The 25,800-nt window shown below is 48.7% G+C and overlaps 1 protein-coding gene across 7 annotated transcripts in view; it reads right to left on the bottom strand.

The window, feature by feature from the left end:
* Positions 1 to 3,782: 3,782 nt before the first annotated feature.
* RAB11FIP5 (RAB11 family interacting protein 5) overlaps positions 3,783 to 25,800 on the bottom strand; it is a 108,580-nt gene continuing 86,562 nt past the window's right edge. For 4 of the 7 annotated variants that reach the window (XM_073342998.2, XM_073343001.2, XM_073343000.2 and 1 more), the window contains 3 exons: positions 23,097 to 25,784; positions 10,044 to 10,230; positions 3,783 to 8,586 (listed from right to left, as the gene is read on the bottom strand). In XM_073342998.2, the coding sequence (XP_073199099.1) occupies positions 8,374 to 8,586; positions 10,044 to 10,230; positions 23,097 to 25,784 (3,088 nt within the window). In that variant the 3' untranslated portion in view covers positions 3,783 to 8,373. Of the gene's footprint in view, positions 8,587 to 10,043; positions 10,231 to 23,096; positions 25,785 to 25,800 lie in introns of those variants that run through there. The other 3 variants (XM_073343002.2, XM_073343004.2, XM_073343005.2) reach the window with 3 other exon arrangements.

Raw genomic sequence — 25,800 nt, 5'->3', positions numbered from 1 at the left:
CACAACCTCCCCAAGTAATTTCAGGCTCTCTTTACTTAGTGTGGTCTTCTGGGGGTCAGTGTTCTGCCATTCCTGACCCTGCACAATAACATGCTGCACATTTCCTCCCAAACCGGTCTATGCTATCAGTGCTAACACGATACATCTAAACAGGTGCCAAGCTAGATAATAGAAAATGATCCTGCTGGATGAAAAACAAACTAGGATTATGGATAACTAAACACCTCTGTTTGAGCAGCAAAGTCATCTACCAAAGCTTAAAGGGAATTTAAAAAAAATCTAAGGGGATGAGGAAAGTCATGAATAGAAACCTGGGCCTTGAAAAGAAAACAAAGGGTTGATAAAACAACAGGTGGAGGAGATTAGAAGAGAGAAGCTGGAAGCTCTCGTATAGAGGCAAAAGCTCAGCTGGGGACTGGTCCTGTGCAAAGCAGAGGCCCAGTGCAATCTAGGTCTTTTAGTGGAATAATGGTATTCGGGCTTTAATTCACAGTCAGACCCGGGATGCCAAAACACACTTGGGTGTCACTCAAAGCACTACAGGACAACCCCCGCTTAGACCTCTAATGCCCTCTTTGTTTGGTAAATTCTGCTCATTGCAGGATGCTGGAAATATATCCTCCCCCTTTCCAGTATTCCTCTGTTTTCACAGGTGTGCCGGGATCCGTGTTTACACTGAACCCTGACCTCAGCTCAAACGCAGACTTAATACTGATAATGATGGCAGTTTAAAGAGTATTTGACAATATCTGTTTTCCAAAAGGGCTTTTGAATCGCCATCACAATTTCCCTTTCCTCCCCTTATAGGGAGGCCAGTTGTCACGAAACATGCTGCACTCTGGCCTCTTCTGCAAAACATTCGGAGAAGCACAAAGGTCCTCTATGCCCGCCCCAACACGTAAAACCAGACGCTGAAATGCTCCCACTGGACAGAGTCCTCAACACATAATGCACCTACAGAGTTTGCAATTAGCATCAGCAGTTCGGATTATTTGACTCTCTTTCCTTCAGAAGAATGAGTTCATTCACCCCTTTCAACAGCAGCAGAAAACATTCGTTTTTAGGCTCAACTGAGGTATGAAACTGAAGCCACTGTCTTGGTTCCCATTGCATTCATGCACCTTATGGATAAGGAATGAACTAGCACTCTCCTTCGAAGGGTCATATATTAACATGGCAGCACTGGAACAAAAACAGTGGTCGATACGCTGGCAAGCGTCTCCATTCTTAGATGCCATTTTCATTCAGCCAAAGCTTTCGCTTGTTGGACTGGAATGTTAGAAAAAGAAGATGCAAGTTACCTCTGCATGATCTTTAATTCTTACCACCTAGACTTGGATGTTCCCCCCTCCTAGAGGTGAATGGGGTAGAATGGCGAGTTCCCACCTTTGTTGTGGCTAAAGAAACTTTTAGGCAAAGCAGGGCATCTAAAAAGCAAGAGACGAGGGCAGCAGCTACTGAAACAAAAAGGTGCCAAGATTTTGAAAAATTGTGCTCAGAAATCAGGTGCCTAAATAGGCAGCCTGGTTGCAAAGGAAGCAGCAGCTAGTGACACTTACAATGGCCCTCCTACACACTGGCCCACCAGTTGCCTCTGGGCTTGTCAAGCCAAACAGGAGCTACCCACTCATCATTAGGGTCTGCGATAGGAACCCAAAGTACCTTTACATTGGAGCTACCTTTATCAGAGGTTTAGCAGCATGAAGCACAGTGAACCGCACAGACGGGAAGTGAAGCATACCTTTTCCAACTGAAGCTGCAGGTGGGAACATCGGCAGGGAGAATACAGTTGCAGAATTTGGCCAGGACATAGATTCAGATTCTAAGGCCAGAAGGGACCACTGTGATCATCTAGTCTGCCCTCCTGTATAAACACAGGCCACACCCCTATTCTCATGAAGAGTGTCACTTATTGGATCTTCGGTTACAAATCATCAGGAGCTTCAGCAGCACTGCTCCTCTACAGGGTCACAAATTCGGTACTGACTCATCTTCTGCATCGCCAGCCCGCTGTTGTCCCTTGGCCGTGTCTCATCCAAGACCGGCCCCAGTCTCGTGCTGTGCAGTGTGGGAGATCGGATGGGATGGCTACACACCTCAAACACCGTACCGGAGGTCAGACACTACAGAAAGAAAAATGTTAAAATATTGAAGGCAGAGAGGGGTACCTGGCTCGATCTATTCTGCCTGTGTTTGTGAGCGTGTGTTAGCAGGAGGCGGGGCTAAGACTGTTCACCTCCCAAACCTTATTGTGTAGCAACTTTCTTCTTCAGTTTAACATCTTATGTGAAGTTTGGGGACTGTAACCCTATGGAAGCTTTAAAAGCAAGTCTGCTGCCTTAGGGCACATCTACACTACGGGTGCTGCAACAGTACAGCGGGAGCCGTGCCACTGTAGTGTAGACGCTCCTTACAATCAATGGAAGGAGTTTTTCTGTCAATGTAGGTAATCCACCTCCCCAAGCAGTGAGAGCTAGAATTCTTCCATTGACTTACCCGTGTCTACACTGGGGCTAGATTGGCTTAACTACAGCGGTGAATTTTTCACACCCCTGAGGGATGTAGCGAAGTCAATATGGATATTAAGTGCAGACAAGGCCTTGGTAAACAATCTTGTCCGTCTACTGCAGGGGGACTTCTCTTTCTCTAGAAATAAGTAGCCTCAGGTACTGGGCTGATGGCCTCACATTTCAGGCCCATTAATCTTGGTCGTGTCCTTTAGAGCAATTCCTACTGTTTTTAATGAAGTTCTCACTCACGCCGCAGCATCTTCCAGAACTTCTCTCTCCCCGTTAGAAGTGGTTTTGCCAGTACCCCATTTGTACACAATTTTGTATTCAAGGGCAGCACCTGATTTCTAAAGGATGGCTAAGGGACAAAAATAACCATATGCCCAAATCTACCTGGGATCCAGGCTCTGTGCCTCATGGATGCCCCACGTGAGCCTGCCTGGTTATAGCAGATGTTTGCAGCTCAGTAGGGCTGCTTACTACTAAAATGATAGCTCTGCAGTTTGGGTGGATCCAGATCCTACATAGCCTGACTCCACCCCTGAATAACTCCAACACGGGCCATCTGATGGCAATCCACCCTCCTCCTTGATAGGGGCATAGGAGGAGACATTACTTTAACACGATGCTGGATTGATTGTGAGTACTTCAAAGTATGGTCTGTCCCTCCCTTCGGGGAAGAGGGGTTGGCTGAAATAAAGAGAAGCAACCACGTTTGGGAATACTGTGGAAATGAGGGCGAAGTCTGCCAGTATACCTTGGCTACAATGCCTTGCAACGATTCACCTTTAAGGGTATGTCTTCACTGCTTTTAGTCTTGGTGATCAGCACCCAGGTTAGCCTAGCCTAGCCCCGCCCCGCCCAGGTGTAAGCAGCCACTGCAAAGCCCCACCTAAGTTACTATAGCCTCAGTTTTGCAGCAGCCACCCCATGCGTGGACTTCTGGGGGCACATCCCATGGTTCTGCTGCTAGGATTCTATCCCAGTGAATTGTGGGAGAATCCATCTGTCCTTCTGGGCAGGCATTTGGAGGACTATCAGCACTCAAGTGATTGAGTCTGGATCCTCACTGCAAAGTGGGTGGGTTACTAGCCTGGGTGGGAGTCTGACCTGAGCTCTAAACCACAACCAATCAAACTGTGATCGATACAGACACGCTGCTCCTGAAGCACAGGGACCTCCGTGTGAATGAAAAATAACAGACCCGACTCCTAAAGAGAGAAACCGATAGGAGACCATCATTCTATTTCGCGTGGGGGGGAAGTTAACCGATCACTCAGTTCCCAAGCACCAGTTAGCACAGCCCTTCCCATCAGTAAATCAGACGTGTCTAGGAACAGCTTGAACAATTTTTATTTTTTTTAAAGTGCTTAAAACGTAAATAACAAGCTCTTTATAAACATTAGTTGCAACTGTTAAATCAAGAAACATAAGCAGAACCCTCTTCCCAACTCTGTAAAGATTACGGAAATCAACATACCCCCCAGATTGGAACACTCTTAACCCTGTTTTTTTGGGTGCATTTCCAACACTCATTTATAGCACAGAACATAACACGGTTTTTTTTACAAACAAGATCAACCAACTCAAATAGACTGAGTTTACAAAACACTGTTCAGTATCCATATCCCCTCAGGTTTGTTCCAGTTTAAGGGCATTACTGGACATCTCTTCTGTACCCCCTTCGTCCCTGACCGGAAGAGAAAAAGAAACAGACTGCTTGATGGGCTTTCTTTTTAAAAAAAAGTTTACTGACCCTTTGGGGTGACAACAAAGCATGACAAACGCAATCAGCTGCACATCTGCAGAAAAACCCTGCAAAGCAGTTTGTGTGGGGGGAAGAGGCCGAATATACTGGGATGAAAGACAAAGTTACGGGAATGGCCTTGTTTCAAAACTGAATAAATAGGCACACTGTTGACAGCAGGTGATCTAGACATATAAAAGTCATCTCACCTGCAGTGACTAACCCTCACCAAGAGGGTTCCAGCATTAGACTGGTACATAGGGACAATGACATATTTTCAACTCCTTGTTTTCACACAACCACCTCCTTTAAATACGGATACAGGACAGGAACATCAATCGTTTTTAGACAGATACATTTCTATTGTACTCCGCTCTCTCCTACCTCCTTTTTGTAAGACATCTACATTTTAAAATCTTCACATCAGGCTCTCCAATACATTTTTTTAGTACCAAATGAAGTTAATTAAATAGCCACTTTGGTTTTAACCGAGTTCTCTGGACACTTGTGGCATATTTAACATTCTCTGCTCCGTTATGTGGCGCATAATCTCTTGGGAAGGAAGTTTTGTAAGGTAGTGGAGGAATGGAGGACAAAACAGTAAGTGGACTTACCAAAGAAACCTCTCCTCAAGGATGCCTTTCCCTAGCCAAAGTTCAATCACAAATGCCTGACTTCTGAAAAGTCTAACGGTCAATTAGATGACACCCATAACAGGGGAGGGAGGTACAACACCCTCTTAGCCAAGACAATCATTAGGTTTGTGCCATACTCCCCACACACTAACTTTGGTTAACTCAGATGTTGTGCTGCCCATGCAGTACCTGCTCCACCAAGAACGCGGAGTCTCCCAGATGGTTTCTCAGAGCATCCCTGCTCGTGTAGAATCAAGGCTTGAACATTTTAAAGCTATCTGCTTGGTAGCGTTTTAGGCTATGTACAACTTCTCACTGAGTGGATTCTTTTGGTGTAAGGTGGCCTATGGGGTTCAATCACACAGCAGTGACCTTCAGAGGGAGAAGGACAGGTCATGGAAAAGAAACAGGCTTATCGTTAAACAAGTCCATTGTCCTGGTACAGTTCTTTGTGAAGCAGCTCTTCAAGGTTATCTTGAATAGATAAAGTGGCAAACATTCAAGCTTCGACAAGGCAGAAAACCGTCTAAGGCAGAGAGATTTTGTAGATGTGATTAAATCATAACAAAAGGATTAAGAAGCAGTGGATAGGGGTGCAGAGAGCTCTTTCAAAACATTAGCACTTGTGTGGGTGTAGAAAGCACCTACAATAAGTCAGTCCTCAGGATGAGAAGATGAAACAAAATTCTACAAGAAAGACTAGCCAAGGGAGCAACTAATTGGCTCTAGAGGCTGTCCAGGGATCAAGCCAACATGAGGAATGGTTTGGTACCAGGCAGCATGATTTGGTCTCATACGTTTCTGCTGAATGGTACGCTGGAAGAACAGTGAAATGATGCCAGTCCCACATCGGTGCCAAGGAAGCAGGTATATTTCAGAGGACAGACCGAACGGGGCATGCATCTTTTATACACAGGCTGCTGAAAAGCCAGCGTGGACACATTTATTCTCACAGAGATGAAATACTACAGACTTCCCTCCTTTTTAATGCCCATCTGACACAGGCCTCCATATTCCAGCTCAGCTGTCTTTGATTATGCCCTCCCTTCCATGCCCTGGTGTGGTAGGTTTAGTTGCATAATTGTTTTTACGCAAGTTTTGCCTCCTTATACCACACTGCATGTAACTCCTCCTCACATAAAAGGAAGACATTTTCCAAGAGGCATACAACCAGGAAAGGGACCTGGCTCTCACTCTAGGGGAACCTTTTGATTGTACGTGCAAGTACTTGAACTTGTATGAAGAAAGAAAAGCTGGATACACTTCTTAAAACCCCGCCTTCCCCAAGACACATGCACACAAAGAACAACAATGCAGGCAGACAAGTGCAAACCCCAGACTTCTTTCCTATTAGAAACAAAGTCAAATAGGACCGAAATGCTCATGGCCAGTGTTTTCAAAGGGACTAACAGAGGACCTCATTTACACCAGCCTTACATAAAAGTGTTCCAGCCCCAGAACACAAAGCTACTTGCCCACCATTTGCCCAGGATGGTCTGATTTATTTGCCTTAAAAAACAAACCAACACCACCTCCAACTTACCTGAGCCTGGCGGGCAAGTAGAATTTTGCAAGGCTGGGCTAGGTAAGGACAATAATCCATTGGACTGCAGGTTGGGTTTAAAGAATCAACCATTTTAACAGGAAACTGCCTTTATTCTATTACAAAAAGGCACAACTTTCTGAAGTCAATTTAATACATTTCAACAGGTAGTGAAAGAATGTGAAAAAAGCTTAAAAACGACAGCAAAAACTTCAGGGGTTCCAGTGGAAACAATGCCCCTTTGCCCAGCTGAGGGCACTGAAGTCCAACTCGAGTTAGGTGTCAGGCCCTGTCCTCACTGTCTTGATGGGATAACACAGCCGCTCTTTCACTTGCAAGAGGACCTGCCACCCAACACCTTGATGGAGCAGAGGGAAGAAACTGACAAGAGCTAAAAACCCAAATGGAAGACAGCAGCAACTTCTGGCCCCGCCCAAGGGCACATCAGAACCAGCAACTATGCTGTTTTCTACTGTGGCCAGATGTACCAGTCATACTCAAGCCTCAGACTCACCATATCTGCAGCGACTAAACCAACCAGCCAACAAGGAGCTTGTTCATTGAGGCCCCAAAATCGAACGCTACATATACACCTCCTGAGAGTGCTGGCCCAGTGAAACATCTAGGCACTGGCACAAGATTTAAGAGTCTTGATGTCGAAATAGATGGGAGAAAGCCCTAGACATAATGTTAATCCTGGGGGTAATTTTAGAGTGGTGAATTGCTAGTTTATTACAGACTGTCTGTCTGGTGTCTGGCTAAATTTGCTGTCATGCACGCAGACAGGGCACGCAGTCACACTCTAGCTTCTGTTTCTTACGGCATCTTCCAGGCACATTAAAAAAAGACACATAAAAAGAAGTAGGCAAGTAGTGTCAAGGGCCATGGTGGTTTCAAACACGCCATGTAAACATGGAAAGAGGCGTTGAATGAGACAGCACTGTGCAGAAATATCAGCAGTGACTGATGCCAACAAGTCCACAGTGCGTGCCTATAGCATACACATGGGTGATTGGTAAGGTGGCTTTGTGAAGGAAGTTCTATGGGACAGATGCTGCACGAACATTGACAGGTCCCTTCCCCGGAAGCCCTGGGGATGAAATTCTAGTCTGAGCTGGGTAAGGAAGAGTTGGTTTTGTCACAGAGGCAAACTTGCAGTAAAGTTACCAACACAGCTCGTGCTCCAGCACGGACACATGCTCAGTCACGCTCAGCCGATTTCACCAGTGTCACTTTTTGTCTCATCTCCCATACGTCCAGGAACTTAGTGCTTAGAGAGAAGCTTGCCAATTGGATGGGGAACCCTTTCCTTTGGGCTGGCAAAGAAATGGTGCCCATCGAAACACAAGAGAGGTGAAGCTAGACCTCCCACTCATCCCTTGCCACACTGACATGTACAGCAACATGGGGAAGAGCCACACACTTGTGATTTTCAGGTGTCACATGTAAAATTCCTCAGCAGTGGCAGCGATTCAGAGAACTTTCTAGCAAGCCAGGACACCTCATTTCCGATAGAACAGGGTCATTTGGGAACACAGGCAGGGGTGGTAGCTCGAAGCCAGGGGCTAGTTGGCACATTTCCAATTTTCAGACGTCCAGTTCCAGGGACTCGTTACGGCTTTGGCAGGAGCTCCGTGCAAGATGTTCCTGAACCACTCTGCCAGGCCATGGGGGAGAAGTCCAGTTCATGGGCTGGGCATTGCAGTGTTCTATGCCCCAATGTAGTCATTTCCTGGATCTAGAGCACATTTGTTAGGTGATACAGCTAGTCTTTACTGAAAGACTCTCAGCAAATTTGTGTGGGCACCAGAGCCCTCTTGGGTTTTACTTGTAAGAGGTGGGGACAGTGTGTGCACAGGGGCAGAATCAGGTGTCTTTGGCGTGTTTATTGCTGGAGTGCTGTGGGCAAGTGACGCCAAGGAGATCTCTGAGCAGAGGTTACTTGCTGGTCGTGTTTTTTTCCAGGGGGATCTGAAGGAGGGTGGGAGACTGTTCCATGATGCGCACCAGCAGCTGGTCAATGTAGTTCTCCAGTTCATGGACATGCTCCTCCTTCCTGCTTAGCTCCTTCTCCCTCTGCAGCAGCAGCTGGATGAGTTCATCATGGGTCAGGTGATAGTACTTGGCAGACTGGTCAGGCAGAGCAGCATCCTACAGCAGGAACAAAAAAGAAGCAGGCCTGGTGAGCTTAAATGAGACCTTCTCTGTACCTTGCAAAATACACCTGGAAACTGTATGCATGGTAAGTAACTGAATCCAGCTTGTGACTCAGACAGATCTGTGTGCACTAGAAAATAATCTGTGCATGTTTCAGTTCTGTATATTTTGCATGGCAGCTTTCGTGTAAGTGGCATCCTAAAGCACTGTACAGTTATAGGGCTACACTGTAAGAGGGGGACAAATTCAGTGTAGAGCAGAGACCCTAAGCGTAATGGAGACTGAACAGTGCAGGAGCTGCAGAGGAAGCAGTGAAGGGATGGAGAGGAGACTGCAGGTAGATGAGCACATGGGAGTAGACACAGACAAGATCTGCGAGCTGGGGGTGGAAGAATTTAAGACAGGTGGTTGCAGGCTGGATCCGGAGATGCACAGGGAGCATCAGCGGGGGTGTTTGAGCGTGACAGTGATGTGGTGGCATTTCTGTGTACATGGGAATCACAGAAGTAGGGCTGGAGGGGGCCTCGAGAAGCCATCCAAGTCCAGCCCCCTGCGTTGACACAGCAACTTACACACAATAGAGTCTGGAGAACTGGAATTGGGGGAAGCAAAGAGCAAGGAATTGCAATAGCCATGGGAAAGGGAGATGAAAGCATCCATGAACTTATCAAGAGACTTTGTGGTTTGCCAGTCAGCACACACTGGCTTTTGAATGCACCCAGCCAGTACTGCCTTATTAGAAACTTCCCACCCTCCCCAGCAGGCAGAACCATTTGGGATATGTCTATGCAGCATGGGGAGACTTGCACGAGTGCACTAAGAACAGCAGTGTGGACGTTGTGCCGCTGGCAAAGGCACGGGTTAGCCACCTGAGCTCGGACGGAGGGGGTCAGGCGGGCTTGGACTCAGCTGGCTACCCCAAGCCACCACCAATGCCTCACCCCCCACGCTGCTGTTCTTGGCACGCTAGTTCAAATGGAGCTAATAGGAGTTTGTCTACCGGGTCTGGGAGCGACGCACCCGGCTGCACTGTTGACATGGCCTTAGATTTTCCCTGAGATTGTAAAGTCAGGGGCAGTGCAGCAATTGCAGTATCTTGTTGTTACCCTGCTGGTTCCGTACGGCTGAACATGCACTGTGAAACCCCGCTCAGCCGGAGAGAGACAAGGAAACATCAGAGTCCAGACAGTAAAGGAAAGAGCAGATAACATGCTCACCATCCCTAATCAGAGCAGGGTCCTGCCCAGTGCTTAGAACAGGGACTGGTGGCTGGAGTCTGGGGTAATATCTGCAGTTCTGCTGATTCAGTGGTGTAAGGGGTTCTCACACACAGTGGTATCTCTGCTAGGTATTTCTAGGCCTTCAATCACCACTGTAACTAAGCATCAATAGGAGACGTAAATCCGTGCGGGAGGAGAATATGCGCTATAGGTCAGTGGTGGTGACCCTACCTTTAGCTTTTTGGACTCCATTTTCTCCAGCTGCGATGAAGGAGTCACTGGCTGGACACTACTCGTGGTGACAGTCTTCAGCTTTTCCAGGCCGCTGCTCAGGGCAGTGGTCAAGGTGGACCTGTGCTGCTTCTTCTCCCCGGAGACCTCTGCCACTGCAGCACTTATGGGCTTCACTGGATGAGGACTAAAGGGAGCAAGGAAATCAGAGAGTTAGCACCACACAGAGCTGGGGGACGGGGAAGCACGTCTGCCCTTTGGTTTCTCTGCCAGTGGGGGAAGGGAGCAGTACATCAGTCAGTGGGTTCCACACAGCTGCATCCTCCACCATGCACCGCACTGAATGTTTACCTGCTCTTGAGGAGGGGAGGGGGAGGAGGAAATGGCCCACAGAGCAATGCAGCCCGAAAGTTCTGAGACAGAGATAGGACCCCTGGAGACTACAAATCCCAGGATGCAATTCTTCCTGATACAGGCAGTCAGGCCCAACTGCTTGCTGGCACCCACTGTCTCCGTGGGCTGCTCCAACCAAGATCGCAGCATTACATGCTGGGGCCTGCAGTGACACAGTGATTCAATCTGCTCCATTTTGGGTAACTTAGGCATAGCTCTGAGGCCCAGGGCTCTTTGCCCAGCTGAGGACCTTGTTGACCAAGTCTGGGCCCCCTTGGGATAGCGTTTGGAGCCACGACTGACTGGCTGGGGAGTTACGTACCACAATGACCCACAGCTGGTAGGCTGCCTATTGGCTATTTCCCCATCTATGAGAACTTTGCAGATCTGCTGACTCCACCAAGTCATAACTGCCCTATTTTAGGGTGTAAACCAGAGGTGGGCAAACTACGACCCAGGGGCCACATTCGGCCCTTCAGATGTTTTAATCCAGCCCTCGAGTTCCAGCTGGGGAACAGGGTCGGGACTTGCCCCACTCCATGCATGCCATGGCTCTGCACGGCTCCTGGAAGCAGCAGCATGTCCCCCCCGTCCGGCTCCTATGCATAGGGGCAGCCAGGGGGTTCCGCACACTGCCCCTGCCCCAAGCGCTGTCCCCACAGTTCCCATTGGCCAGGAACTGGCACACCTCCGTGTAGGAGCTGGAGGGGGTACATGCTGCTGCTTCCGGTAAGCGCCATCTGGAGCCTGCACCCCTGACACCCTCTCATGCCCCAGCCCCCTGCCCTGATCCCCCTCCCGCCCTGCGAACCCCTCAGTCCCAGCCCAGAGCACCCTTCTGCATCCCCAACCTCTCAGTCCCCAGCCCCCCCTAGAGCTCACACCCCCAGCTGAAGCCCTCCCCCCTGCACCCCAACCCTCTGCCCCAGCTTGGAGCCACCTCTCGCACCCTGAACTCCCCATTTCTGGTCCCATCCCAGAGCCCACACCCCCAGCCCTAATCCTCACTCCCTCCCGCACCCCAACCCCCAATTTTGTGAGCATTCATGGCCCGCCCTACAATTTCCATACCCAGATGTGTCCCTTGGGCCAAAAAGTTTGCCCATCCCTGGTGTAAACATACACAACCCTAAAAGTCTGATTTGTCTTGGTGTATTTCAGACAGTATACTGCAGTATACTGGAAAAGATTCCGTGACTTGCCCACTTTAGGGATTACAGCGAGGATACACCATGCACGCCCCAACAATCCCCTGGCCCCATGCACCCACGCCAGTAGGACTGCACCAGATGGGCTCCTGGCAGTTTGCCATGGTGGCTAAGAGCACCACAGAATTTGCACCAAAATACATTACCCAAACCGATAGGCGCAAGCACAGCATTTGCGTGCACCTTCCCTGACAGACGAGCGGGCAACGGCTTTTCTACCAGCTGCTGCCCCACTCCTCCCCCTGCAGTCACAAGCAAGGCTGGAGGTTCATTTCTGGCCTCAGCCAGGCGGCGTTTGTCCTTTGGGCTGAAGTTTGGGCTCCCCACAAAACAATGGACAGAGAAGTGTCCCAAGGCAAACTGCGCTGCCAACTCCTAATGGGGAAGACAGGAGGTGATGTGCAGGTTATACGTGAAATCTGTGCCATGACATTTAGTAATAAACACAAACCGAAATGCCGTGAAGCAGTTTTACTCCACACACGCAGCAGCTACCCTGCGAAGAATTATAACCATAGCTGATGCATACGCAAGCTAACACATTACGTAACCCATCAGAGGAACGCAAAGCGCTTTGCAAGCATGCATCAGTTCTCACAACACTCCAGGGAGGCAGGCAAGCACACTGCATTTACAGATGGCACAATGGCTGCGCAGAAGAGAACGGCACTGGCCAAGGTCAATGGGACCACAACCTCTTCTCTCCTCATTTTCAGGCCTGTGCGCTACCCACTAAAGCACGTTCCCCCTCAATTTCTAGCTAAGCACAGGGGATACCAGGCTTGAAACTTGTGCCTTGAAAAGGTTAACTCAGGTTCAGCCCAAAGCCATTTACAACACAAACAAGTTATGAAGCTTCCTCTAGCTAAAAGCTGTGAATGGAGAGAGGACGGATCAGAAACTCTGCATTCCTGAATTCCAGCTTCATGCAACACAAAGAACATCCTTGGCCCTTACCTGGTCAGTTTTGGAAGCTTCCTTCCTATTCCAACTTGTTGGTGGACCAGCAGGGATGCTCCACATTATCTGGTTACTGATCACTGTGGGAGATTTTAGTCCCACGTACTACAACCCCCCTCTGAGCAAGCCTTCCAGCTAGGAGGGCAAGGGCAAGACAGCTGAGCAGTCAGGCCTAAACATAATTGGTCCCAAATTCCATGGTACCCTCACATGGCCATCAGTCTGGTCAAAGGCTTCCTACTCAGCATCTGAGAGCGCACAATACTCGCCCAGTCAGCCCAAGAGAGAAAAACATAGTGGAAGGGAAAAGGAAGGGGTTGAAACCCCTAACAAGAGATTCACATGGGGACTGATTGGCAGAAAAGAGTATCCCCAGAAGACACAGCTCCTCTGCCTACAGGAACATTTTAGACATTGAAGGTACTTTCTCTGGCCCAAGCTCACTGAGGGGACAGCTTCTAGATGCAAGCTGGGACCACAAAGGGATGATCAAGAGTTGTCACAGATATGGTCAGAAGAAAGTTCATTTCTCCCCCAGCTCAGGCTGCGTGCAGTTTCTTAGTTCTCCTGCTAGGCAGGGGATGCATTATAGCCTTCGCCTGCTGTGGAATTTTGGGAGATTCTTCCCCCCGCCTCCGCCCCCCAAAAAAGCTGGCAAAAGTATTTTTATTTTTCCAGCAGTGCCTCATTCCTGTCCAGTATCCCCCAATCAACCGAAGAGTTGTCTGCAGCCAGGACTGCGGGGAAAGAGTTACTTTGAACAGACAGCAGCGGCTGCATTTGCCATACCAAGTTACCTTATGACTAGTATCCAGCTCCTGGCTTTGCAAGGCCCAGGAGGTGGGGGACACACATAAAAAAAGATCGGGGAGCCGGCCTCAAGGCACTTTCCCTCCAGCACACACTGCGTGAGGGACTAACGGAACAGAAAAACCGCATTTTGCAGGCCTGTCCCTGAAATCCCAAAGGACTGTTTAAAAAGTTGCACTGGATTTGATCAGCACAGCAGATTAATGGCAGACACATTTGGCACACGTAAGAGGCAGCTGGTATGTTAAACTGCTGAGCTTTTATATACTTAGCGCTGAGGGTAATTAACCATTGGAACAACTTACCTCAGGAGGCGGTGGGTTCTCCACCACTTGGGGTCTAACTCAAGGCTCGAGGTCTTTCTAGAACATTCACCCTAGCTCAAACTGAAAGCACTGGCTGAGGTTCTCTGGCTTCTGTAGTACAGGTCTGACTAGATGATCAGAATGGTCCCTTCTGGCCTTAAAACCTACGTATCTTTCCAAGGTGGCAGTTGCCATACTGTTGGCATTTGTTATACCAGCAAGAGGGAGAGAGTGTGGTCTAGTGGTTACAACACAAGACTAGCGTCAGCAGTCTCCAGTTCTAATCCAAGCTCTGTCTACTGACTCATCACGCAATTTCAGACGAATCTCTCAGCCTCTCGGTGCCTCAATTTCCCTGACAAACTGGATGCCTAATGACCTCCATCACAGAGGTATCCTGGAGCTTACATTTCAGTTGATAAGCACCTGGAGGCTCCTGAAAGGGTCAGTTTTCGTGACTTTCACAGCGGTTTAACATTAACAAGAATAGAGCGATGGCCTAGTTGTCAATCTTCACTACAGCTTCTCCTGCCTCATCTATTGAGCAATGCTTCCTGGGCCACATACCAGGTAAAGAGAGATTTCCTACAGGAAAGCAGCAGCTGTCAGTGAGAAGCCAAGTCAATGCAGTCACGGCCACAGGTATTTCTAGACAATTAGTTGGAAATCCAGGAGTTTTAACATAGCTATTTAAAGTCCAGAGGAGTCTGAGAACAGGCCTGGGAGCCAGGAACGCCAATGTCGACTGGATTCCCTAGGTATCGTTCCTGTTAGTCTGTAATACGCTTGAAGGTATAACGTGCCAGGGAAGTGGAGAAGAATACTTAACATGATCACTGCACCTCTCCTTACAAGTTTGTTTTCCAGATGGTTAATGTGGTTCCCGTGGTGCTGCCAGCTCCAAGGGACAGAGCTACGGTTGCGGCATTGCAGGGGAGACCATTTGTATTTCCTGGTTTGCAGAGGTTTCAGCTCAGCCACCCTCCTTGTTCTGGTGGGACACAAAGCAGTGCTGGGGAATCTTAACTCTGCATTAACAACGTTGTTGGGCAGTTAATCCTAAGTAACGCCCAGCTCTAGCCTCACAATCTGCTGGCGTCACCAATTAGGTTCCCTTTCAGCAATATTGTGCCACTCCAAGGAGCAGATAGATCAAAGGTATTGTGAGAAACGCCGCTCCCCATGTGAATTTTCTGAACTGTGGGTGCAGCTGACCTGCAATGACATGGGAAAAGCTATTTTCTGACTCAGTTCCATTAGCAGTGTTTTATGGGAGCGTAAAATTAGCTCTGGGGTTTAAGATCTAGGGTGCAAACTTTTAGGCAAATTCATATAAACCTCAAATTTACAGGCAATTAGATCAGTAACGGAGGGAAGACGGACTTAAGCAGCTGCTGAAAATTAAATCCAGAGTAGGACATTTTTGCCTACAAGTGAGTAAGTTGCAGATCAGCCTGGTTCTGTCATGAGACAGTCTATATACAAGAGTTACTAGGTGAAATTTTATGGCCTGTGTTACGCAGGAGGTCAGATTAGCTAACAATATTTTAAAATCTCTGAACCTATATGAAACCAGGCCCGGATCTGTTGCAGCCACCATGAACAGCTAACATAAAACATCCCACCATGTTCTGGGCAGAAGATCTTCCCCTGCACCAGCTTGGTTTTCCTTGCGTGAACTGACCTGGAAGCAGTAAGGGCAGATACCAAAGTGCTTATTCCCCCCTTCACCGGCTGTCCACCTGCCCGGTTTGCATCTGTTTCTGTTTGCGTAGGTGGAATATTAAAGCAGAGAGTGACAGCTGACAGCTCTAGCATTGCTACTGTGACCCACCATCACCTGGCAAGCAAAACACTGAGTGCTGGAATCGCTGTCATTATGGTGAGGAAGGGGAAGGTGCAGGAGTCCTGCTCCTGGCACTTTGAGGCTGGACTAGTGGAAAGTAGTTGGGGAAGTCTGCCGAGGACTGTCCTCCAGCCCCCTTCCTGCCCATGCTTGTGCCACAGTACAATAGTCCCACACGTACTTACTCAGCATCTTAGCGAAGTCAGGTTGCTGCGAACGGGGGAGTGTCTCCAGGGGCAGGAGGTGGGGGTGGTAGGAATGTTTTCCTACCCAGGCCGCTTCCATGGCAGCGGACCTGTTCCATGGCTGCAACTCCACCTCCACGCCTCTCATGCGGCTACTCCACAGCAGGGCATGGCCTGTGGATGCATTCCAGTTGTCCATCCACTGCCTCCAGCTCCAAGCCCTCGCTGAGCAGAGCAGCAGGGAGTCGCTGCACGGGCGGCCTCTCCAGCATGCACTGCAGGAGACTCCCCACGTCCTGCCTCACCCCAACCACTCTGGTTTTACGACAAGAGCCCTCCCTGGCTGCAGGGTGGCGACAGAATTGGCCCCAGAGAGGCGAGCTGCCTCCGCTCATCTCAGCGGAGCCCTCCTCAGAATTTTCTGACTCCATCTTCGATTCGCCCTTCCAAACTGGCGTGTGAGCAGAACCTCCAGGAGGCTTCGATCACCCCCTCCCGCTCCACACCCTCACACTCTCCGGGCTCCGGCGCAGAAGAGCCTGGAGGGTGGAAGTTACAGACCTAAGCCAAATGTGTCTCTCCCATTCCGACTGACACCACTCCAGCTGTGACTGGCTGAGACCCGCTCTGTCTATCCGTGGGGCTGTACACAAGCAGCCCAAGAACAGAAACCTGGCGAGAAGTTCTCTTTCCACCAGAGCCAGCCCCTCCTCAATGATTTCCAGCCCCCCTCCCTCCCCAGTCAGCCTTCCCTGGAACAGCTGCCCCAGACCCCAGCACTACATTTCTCTATCTGCTGGACGGGTGACTTGTTTCCCAAATAAATCTTTCGTTCCTGCTCTAGATTTGAAGATCCTCCTTTGTCACATTGTGTGTCCTTCTACAACATCAGACAGCTGCAGTAGCCAGCAAACAGAGCTGTAAACAGGGGAGTTGGAGTGGGAGCTCTGTTGGAGGAGAAGATGAACAGGATGTAGGTGGGAAGGCTGTGACAGCTATAGAGGCAGCAGTGGGAGTGACCCTTGTAGTGGAAGACACAATGAAGATGACTGGATGTGGAAGCTGCAGTATGTACATGATCCTGGAGGGGGGACCTGGAAAGAGTTTTGTCGGCATGAAGTGCCGTCTGCTAGAGCTGATGGAAGAGAAGATCCTAGGATTGGAGATGTAGATGGAAAGTCTGGTTGAGTTTCGAAGGGGGTTCGAGCAGATTATGAAGCAAAGACATGAGGCAGCTGAAGGGAAAAGCTCAGACTTCCAGATGGAAGCAGGACTGAAGAATTCTGAGGGGAGACTGCTGGGTGAAGAAAATGGACAGTGGAAGCATGTGACTAAGAGAACCAGGCAGAGGAAAAGACGGGCTAGTGAAGGAGAAATAGAGCTCAAGAACAGGTTTGCAGAGTTGGAAAATGAAGAAGGGGCTCAGCAGGTGGTCACTGAAGGTGAAAGGGCAAGGAAGAAGAGAAGAGCAGCTAGTGCTATAGGAAAAGGGGAAGAGTCAATGGAAACTACACCAAATGTGAGCCCCAGGAGGATACAGGATGGGTTGAAGAGGATTAAAAGGGAGAATAGGAATGGAAAGAACTTGCAGCCAGAGGAAACAGGGGACAGACCGGAGAATCGCACTGTCACCAGGAAAAAGCCAGTCTACATGATCGGGGACTCCGTACTGAGAAGAACAGACAGGCCTGTAACCAGAGCTGATCCAGAGAATAGAAGGGTGTGCTGTCTTCCAGGAGCTAAGATACGGGATGTGGACCTGAGGTTGAAAAGGATCCTAAAGAGAGCGGGAAAGAATCCACTGATTGTCCTTCATGTGGGAACAAATGATACTGGTAGATTCTCACTGGAACATATCAAGGGAGACTATGCCAGGCTGGGGAAGATGCTTAAGGAAATGGAGGCTCAGGTAATCTTCAGTGGGATTCTGCCTGTTCCTAGAGAAGGGCAACAAAGGAGTGACAAGACTATGACTATCAACAGATGGCTCAGGCAGTGGTGCTATAAGGAGGGTTTGGGATGTATGGCCACTGGGAGGCATTCATGGACAGAGGACAGTTCTCTCGGGATGAACTTCATCTGAGTAGGGAAGGAAATAGACTTCTAGGATGGAGGCTGGCACAACTGATTAAGAGAGCTTTAAACTAGGAATTTGTGGGAGATGGTTGGGAGATGTCCCGGTAATCTCCACGCCGGATTTTAGCATTGAGGGGGAAGAAAACAAAGTAAGAAGGATACAGCCGTGGGTAGGAGAATGGAATAAGGAGGAAGGGCAGTGTGGATACCAGTCTAATAGGTCACACTCGCGGTAGAATGTCCGTGCCTAATCGGGTGCAGAATGTGAGTGGGGCCAAACAGCAAAAATGAAGATCTTTGTACACTACTGCGAGGAGCCCGGGTGACAAAATGGAGGAGCTAGAGCTACTGGTGCAGGAAGTGAAACCAGATATTCTAGGGAGAACAGAGACCTGGTGGCACAGTCGTCATGACTGGAGTACGGGTGTTGAAGGGTCGGTGCTGTTTAGGAAAGACAGAAATAAAGGCAAAGGTGGCGGAGTAGCACTGTCGATCAAGGATGAGGTAGAATGTAAAGAAATAAGAAGCGATGGAACGGATAAGACGGAGTCCGTCTGGGCAAAAATCACATTGGGGAAGAAAACTACTAGAGCCTCCCCTGGGATAGTGCTTGGGGTGCGCTATAGGCGGCCGGGATCCAATCTGGATATGGATAGAGCCCTCTTTAACATTTTTAATGAAGTAAATACTAATGGAAATTGTGTGATCATGGGAGACTAACTTCCCAGAGATAGACTGGAGGACGAGTGCTAGTAATAATAATAGGGCTCAGATGTTCCTAGATGCGATAGCTGATGGATTCCTTCACCAAGTAGTTGCTGAACCGATAAGAGGGGATGCCATTTTAGATTTGGTTTTGGTGAGCAGTGAGGACCTCATAGAAGAAATGGTTGTAGAGGACAGCCTTGGTTCAACCGATCATGAGCTAATTCAGTTCAAACTAAATGGAAGGATAAACAAAAATAGATCTGTGACTAGGGTTTCTGATTTCAAAAGGGCTAACTTTCAAAAATTAAGGAAATCAGTTAGGGAAGTGGATTGAACTGAAGAATTTATGGATCTAAAGGCAGAGGAGGCCTGGGATTACTTCAAGTCAAAGCTGCAGAAGCCTGCATCCCAAGAAAGGGGAAAAAATTCATAAGCAGGAGCTGTAGACCAAGCTGGATGAGCAAGCATCTCAGAGAGGTGATTAAGAAAAAGCAGAAAGCATACAGGGAGTGGAAGATGGGAGGGATCAGCAAGGAAAGCTACTTTATTGAGGTCAGAACATGTAGAGATAAAGTGAGAAAGGTCAAAAGCCATGTAGAGTTGGACCTTGCAAAGGGAATTAAAACCAATAGTAAAAGGTTCTATAGCCATATAAATAAGAAGAAAACAAAGAAAGAAGAAGTGGGACCGCTAAACACTGACGATGGAGTGGAGGTTGAGGATAATCTAGGCATGGCCCAATATCTAAACAAATACTTTGCCTCAGTCTTTAATAAGGCTAATGAGATTCTTAGGGATAATGGTAGCATGACAAATGGGAATGAGGATATGGAGGTAGATACTACCATATCTGAGGTAGAAGCGAAACTCAAACAGCTTAATGGGACTAAATCGGGGGGCCCAGATAATCTTCATCCAAGAACATTAAAGGAATTGGCACCCGAAATTGCAAGCCCATTAGCAAGAAATTTTAATGAATCTGTAAACTCAGGGGTTGTACCATATGACTGGAGAATTGCTAACATAGTTCCTATTTTTAAGAAAGGAAAAAAAAGTGATCCGGGTAACTACAGGCCTGTTAGTTTGACATCTGTAGTATGCAAGGTCTTGGAAAAAATTTTGAAGGAGGAAGTAGTTAAGGACATTGAGGTCAATGGTAAATGGGACAAAATACAACATGGTTTTACAACAGGTAGATCGTGCCAAACAAACCTGATCTGTTACTTTCTCAAAGAAGGAGATTTTTTAGACAAAGGAAATGCATTGGATCTAATTTACCTAGATTTCAGTAAGGCGCCTGATACGGTGCCACATGGGGAATGATTAGTTAAATTGGAAAAGATGGGGATCAGTATGAAAATTGAAAGGTGGTAAGGAATTGGTTAAAAGGGAGACTACAGCGGGTAACACTGAAAGGTGAACTATCAGACTGGAGGGAGGTTACCAGTGGAGTTCCTCGGGGATCGGTTTTGGGACCAATCTTATTTAATCTTTTTATTACTGACCTTGGCACAAAAAGTGGGAGTGTGCTAATAAAGTCTGTGGATGATACAAAGCTGGGAGGTATTGCCAATTTAGAGAAGGACCGGGATATCATACAAGAGGATCTGGATGACCTTGTAAACTGGAGTAATAGTAATAGGATGAAATTTAATAGTGAGAAGTGTAAGGTCATGCATTTAGGGATTAATAAGAATTTAAGTTATAAGCTGGGGACGCATCAATTAGAAGTAACGGAGGAGGAGAAGGACCTTGGAGTATTGGCTGACCACAGGAGGACTATGAGCCGCCAATGGGATATGGCTGTGAAAAAAGCTAATGTGGTCTTGGGATGCATCAGGCGAGGTATTTCCAGTAGAGACAAGGAGGTGTTAGTACCGTTATACAAAGCACTAGTAAGACCTCATCTGGAATACTGTGTGCAGTTCTGGTCTCCCATGTTTAAGAAGGATGAATTCAAACTTGAACAGGCACAGAGAAGGGCTACTAGGATGATCCGAGGAATGGAAAACCTGTCTTATGAAAGGAGACTCAAAGAGCTTGGCTTGTTTAGCCTACCCAAAAGAAAGTTGAGGGGAGATATGATTGCTCTCTATAAATATACCAGAGGGATAAATACCGGAGAGGGAGAGGAATTATTTAAGCTCAGTACCAAAGTGGACTCAAGAACAAATGGATATAAACTGTCCGTCAGGAAGTTTAGACTTGAAATTAGACAAAGGTTTTTAACCATCAGAGGAGTGAAGTTCTGGAATAGCCTTCCAAGGGAAGCAGTGGGGGCAAAAGACCTATCTGGCTTCACGATTAAACTCGATAAGTTTATGGAGGAGATGGTATGATGGGATAACATGATTTTGGCAATTAATTGATCTTTAACTATTCATGGTAAATAGGCCCAATGGCCTGTGATGGGATGTTAGATGGGGTGGGATCTGAGTTACTACAGAGAATTCTTTCCTAGGTATCTGGCTGGTGAATCTTGCCCACATGCTCAGGGTTCAGCTGATCGCCATATTTGGGGTAGGGAAGGAATTTTCCTCCAGGGCAGATTGGAGGAGGCCCTGGAGGTTGTTTGCCTTCCTCTGTAGCATGGGACACGGGTCACTTGCTGGACGATTCTCTGCACCTTGAAGTCTTTAAACCATGATTTGAGGACTTCAATAGCTCAGACTATAGGTGAGAGGTTTATTGCAGGAGTGGGTGGGTGAGATTCTGTGGCCTGCATTGTGCAGGAGGTCAGATGAGATGATCATAATGGTCCCTTCTGACCTTAGTATCTATGAGTCTGTGAACATCGTTTACCTGGGGAGCTCAAAGAACTTTACAAATATTAATGAGTTATGCCTCACAACAGCCCCATGAGGCAAGTATCCCCATTTTACAGATGGAGAAACTGAAGAATCTAGAGCTTAAGTCACTTGCCCAACTTCATACTATTGAAGGAATCAGTGGTAGAGATGAGAACAGAATCCAGATCTCCCGGATCCCAGTCCTGGGCCTCGACCAGAAACCAATCCTTCTTCCCACAGATGAGACCTGCCCTGGATTATCTATACAGTCAGTTTGAAGATGGCGACTAACCAATTGGTGTGTGTTGTACACAAAGAGTCTGATGGGACCACACACTGCCTGTTACCTAGCATTACCCTCTTCGGATTTCCAGGATACATCTCTTTCCATGAAGCACAGTAGCACTTATCTATACACAATGATTTTTTTACCTGCAGGTTTTGAGCCGGGTTACCAGTTAGAGGATGAATAATTCAGTTAAGGACAGCACGATCCAAGGCTCTGGCCAACGTGGAGCCATTAAATGGAAAAATACTGGACTGATCCTGAGGTCATTTAGCATGCAGAACTCCCACTGAAGTCAAGGAGAGCTTTGCATGTGAAAGGACTACAGTACAGGGCCTAAAAGGAAAAGGGGATTCTACTGCACCCATCATGAGATGGAAAAGGATTCTGACTGTTGAAATCCCTACCAGCCCCTTAGAACTATGTTTTCCCAGGTGTAGCAGAAGTAAGACGATCCATCAGGGCCTAAGACAGCTCTCAGATAGGTCCTCGCAGTTCCCCCTGAAATCAATAGTCACCTCAAACCTGGGAGCAGAATTTTGGTCCTTGACATGCGATGAGTAAAGACAGATCCCTATAACATTCCCTTCTTCTCCCAGTCAGGCCGCACAATGGTGTGCCAGGAAAACAGGATCAGCCACAGAACACACCTTTACCTCCAGAATCTCCCTCGGTTTCTACAAGTTACAAAACTCTGACCAGTGGTTAGGACTGGACTAGGCCTTCCCTCGATACTCCCCACACCCCCAAATATTTCAGGGCCAAATTCTGTTTGCCTGTCTACCACCAGGATTCCTCAGAGGAGGCTGGCCTCGGCTCCAGTTACGCTTTAACTATGGAGAGAAGAGAATTTTAGTACCTGAAAGCCCCTACAAAAAAAAAAACAAACCAACCAAAAGCTGAATGAATGGAGGAAGAAACAGCTGCCAACATGCCATGAAGCGTTTCGTGAGGGCGTTAATGGGCAGAAGTTTGGGGACTCCCCCTTGCCGGACACATATACGAAGGTACGCATTTTGCAAGAGCAGTGCACGGAGGGGAAGGGAAAGTCCGTGGGGAGCTGAAGTTAGTGCAATACATTGAGTGGCAACAGCCTTTACAGTTCTGCGGGGGCTCAGGTTTCAGCCGGGGCCTATCTGGGCAATGGTTACACCGCTAGCTCTCGGCAGGCACAGGGCGGCCGCGGAGAACTCTGGTCCGACAGAGCTAAGGATTTGAGCCGATCCAATGGAACTCTCGGGGGCCTACAGGGTTTTATCTGAAAATGGGATTAGCACGCTTCACTTTGGAAGTGGGTAAAGATCTGGGGGACGGGGTAGGAGAACAAAGGCAGGCTGAGGCAGTTTCCTTTGCTGCATGGATTACTTGACAACTTTGGCCAACAGACGTTCTATCTGCAGGTGCTACCGAAAGGCCCAACAGTGGAAGGGAGGAAGGGGGCTATTTTCCCTCGAGGACACACCCTTCACCTTCCCCGGAGTGCTCACCTGCTTGTCTGATGGAAAGAGGGCTTCTCAGCCGGCTGTGTCTCCTTGGGCAAAACCGTGAGCGTTGAGACTTTCATGCCACTGGTCTGCAGCAAAGGGCAGGAGGACTGGGCTGCTGCCCGGCTGGTCACCGCAGGCACCCCACCAGTTGTAGGGCACATGATGGGGGAAGGGAAATTGAACTGCTGGGGGTTAGTCGCGGCCACAAGAGAAGGTGTGGAGAAGGCCAAGGGCTGGTTGCCATGCAAGAAAGGAAGCTCAACTAACGGGTCCCCAGGGAGGTTAGCGGGCTGGAAGCCATGGGGAGCAGCTTCCTTGTGAAGGTCTTTGACGTTTAAGCCTCCCTGACCAGGCATTTCGGGTGACGTGGCCTGAATTGGGAGCACATCTGGTGGCTTTTCCACAAAGGGATTGTTTGGGGACGAGGGGCTGACTCTGGGGGTGAAAGGGTTGCCCAGGGTTGAAGTGTCAGCCTGCTCTCTGCTCTCCTCCCCGCTAACTGGCCTCCAGAATTCAGCCTTTTTGAAGTCTATCACTTGATCCACTGACCAGCTAAGCCGCTGACTCGACAATGGCTCGGGCCTGTCAGCTGAATAGCTACCCTGCTCTGACACGCAGGTCAGGCTCTCTAACGCTTCTGGGGTTTGAGGCTCCCGTTCAGCTGGCTGGGCTGGTGCTTTGCCAAGATGTCCCTGGTTATCTCCCTTCCCCGATTTAGGCCTTGGCTGCGAGGGATGCTCTTGCAGAGCTAACCTTTCAAGCTGGTCAGCTGGGCTGGGGCTTGGGTATTGCGTAGCGGGCCGCTGCTCCTCCACAGCTGTGCAGAACAGCACCGATTGGCTGGATTCTGGATCTCTGGGAGTATCGGGCTTTGAAGGAATCAGCTGCTCAGGGAGTATTTCGTTCCTCTCTGGGAACGCCGGTGCAGTCTCCGACAAGCCCCACCCGGCACCGGAGCGTCGCTCGGTGAGCTGTTGTGACTGGGAGTGGAAACTTGGCTTTACCATTTCCAATTTGTTTGAGTCTTCTTCAGCATCTGACAGGCCTAATCTGTCTAGAGAGAATTTCGAAGGGCAAGTCTCGAACTGCTCAGCCCCAGTCTCCTCATTTATCTCTAGCAGGTTTTCCCCAGAAGAGGTGTCCCGTTTTGTGAACTCATTAGCTCTTGCCTTCAAATTAGCCACCCAGTCCTCTGTGGCAGAATCAGCATCTCCAGCAACCGAAGGGATGCGCCTTGCTTTTGCTTCAATTATCGCTGCTCCCAACACAGGTGGGCTGGGAGCCACTGGGGAAACATTCTCTCTGCTTACATGGGTATATTGCGGCTGAACTGCCACCTTTGGGCCCTCCTCATTTTCACACTGATATTCGTTGCCTTGCTGGCTCATCTGTGTGTCCAAATTGGCCTCATCATCTTCCTCTCTGAAATCCCAGGGTGTGAACCATCTCGGAGGCTTTGGCGGCGGTGCCCCCATGGTTATCTCCAAACCAGCTGCCCCACTGCTCTCCTCCTCCCTCTCTGGGGTCTCAGTCCATACAGCAGAGGGGATCTGTCTCTCGTGAAAGTCAGAACCGAGTTTCATGCTGGCTTCATCTGCCTCCAATTGTGCACTAATCTGAAGCCCACCTCCTGGTGGCTTTATATCAATCATCCCCTCTGTGTTACTAGAATCCTGACCGTCACCGATGTCGACTACAGCTGATGGCTTCTCCGCCGCTTCCACTTTTGACCCCAACAGTGACAGGGCAGCCTTATTCTGAGGAAGTGCCTCACTGGGTTTCTCCAAGACTAAGTTGCTTTTGGTCAATAGGCCGGGGGCATTCACAGGGCTGCTTTCCTCTTCGAGGATGCCCTCGTCGGAAGGTGGACGTGGCCTGAACATGCTCTCCTGAATCTCGTGTTCCTTCTCGGCGACGGTTTGGTCACTTTCCCATAGACCGCCAATTGTTTCTGTGGCCGTGGTCGTCCATTCATCTTCCCCTGCACTATTGGGCTCCTCCTCACTGTATGCTACAGTCAGTTTTTCTACGCGCACAGTTTCGCTGTCCCATTTCTCTCTAGCACTATTTTGAGTAGTCAATGCTGCTGCTGCATCCTCCTTCCCTGAAGCTCCCAATGCAGACCAGGCTTGAGAGGTGCTAGTTTTCTCACTCTCCAACAGAGAGCCCAAATGACCCAACACACCATCTTCTTTCCGTGTAGCTTCCTGCACTGTTTTCAGTACATTTGCCTCCATTTCTTTTAAGATTGTGACATCTGCCCAGGACCCTGGGCCTAGAGACACTTCATCAGCACCTTGTGGCTCAGTCTTAGCTTTCTCAGTCTGGTTTTCATGAACCAGTTCAGCTGGGCTTCCTGTTGGACTTGGATCATCGATGTAGGCCACGTCCTCCATAACTACAGAATTCAAAAGGCTTTCCTCCCGAGTTTCTGGTTTGAGTCTACTCGTCGCAAAGGCATCAAAGGTGTCATCCCAGTCAAAGACGGAAGGAGTAGCAGGAGTCTGTTCTCGAGGAGGGCTGAGTCCTTGGGATGTGGGAGTGGCTTCTGGAATAGGGGCACCAGCGCTTTGGGTTGAAGACTCCTGCTGTGGTTTGTGAAGTCCTAGGGAGGCAGAGGGACTGTAATCCTCAGAGGAATAAAGGTGCCCAACGACCTCTTTGGTAGCATGCGACCCAGACTGGAAACTAGAGAAAAAGTGAG

Source organism: Lepidochelys kempii, chromosome 4, assembly GCF_965140285.1.
Source record: "Lepidochelys kempii isolate rLepKem1 chromosome 4, rLepKem1.hap1, whole genome shotgun sequence".
NCBI lineage: Eukaryota > Metazoa > Chordata > Testudines > Cheloniidae > Lepidochelys > Lepidochelys kempii.
Note: the sequence above shows the minus strand (reverse complement) of the source record. Positions and strands in the feature narration are given on the sequence as shown.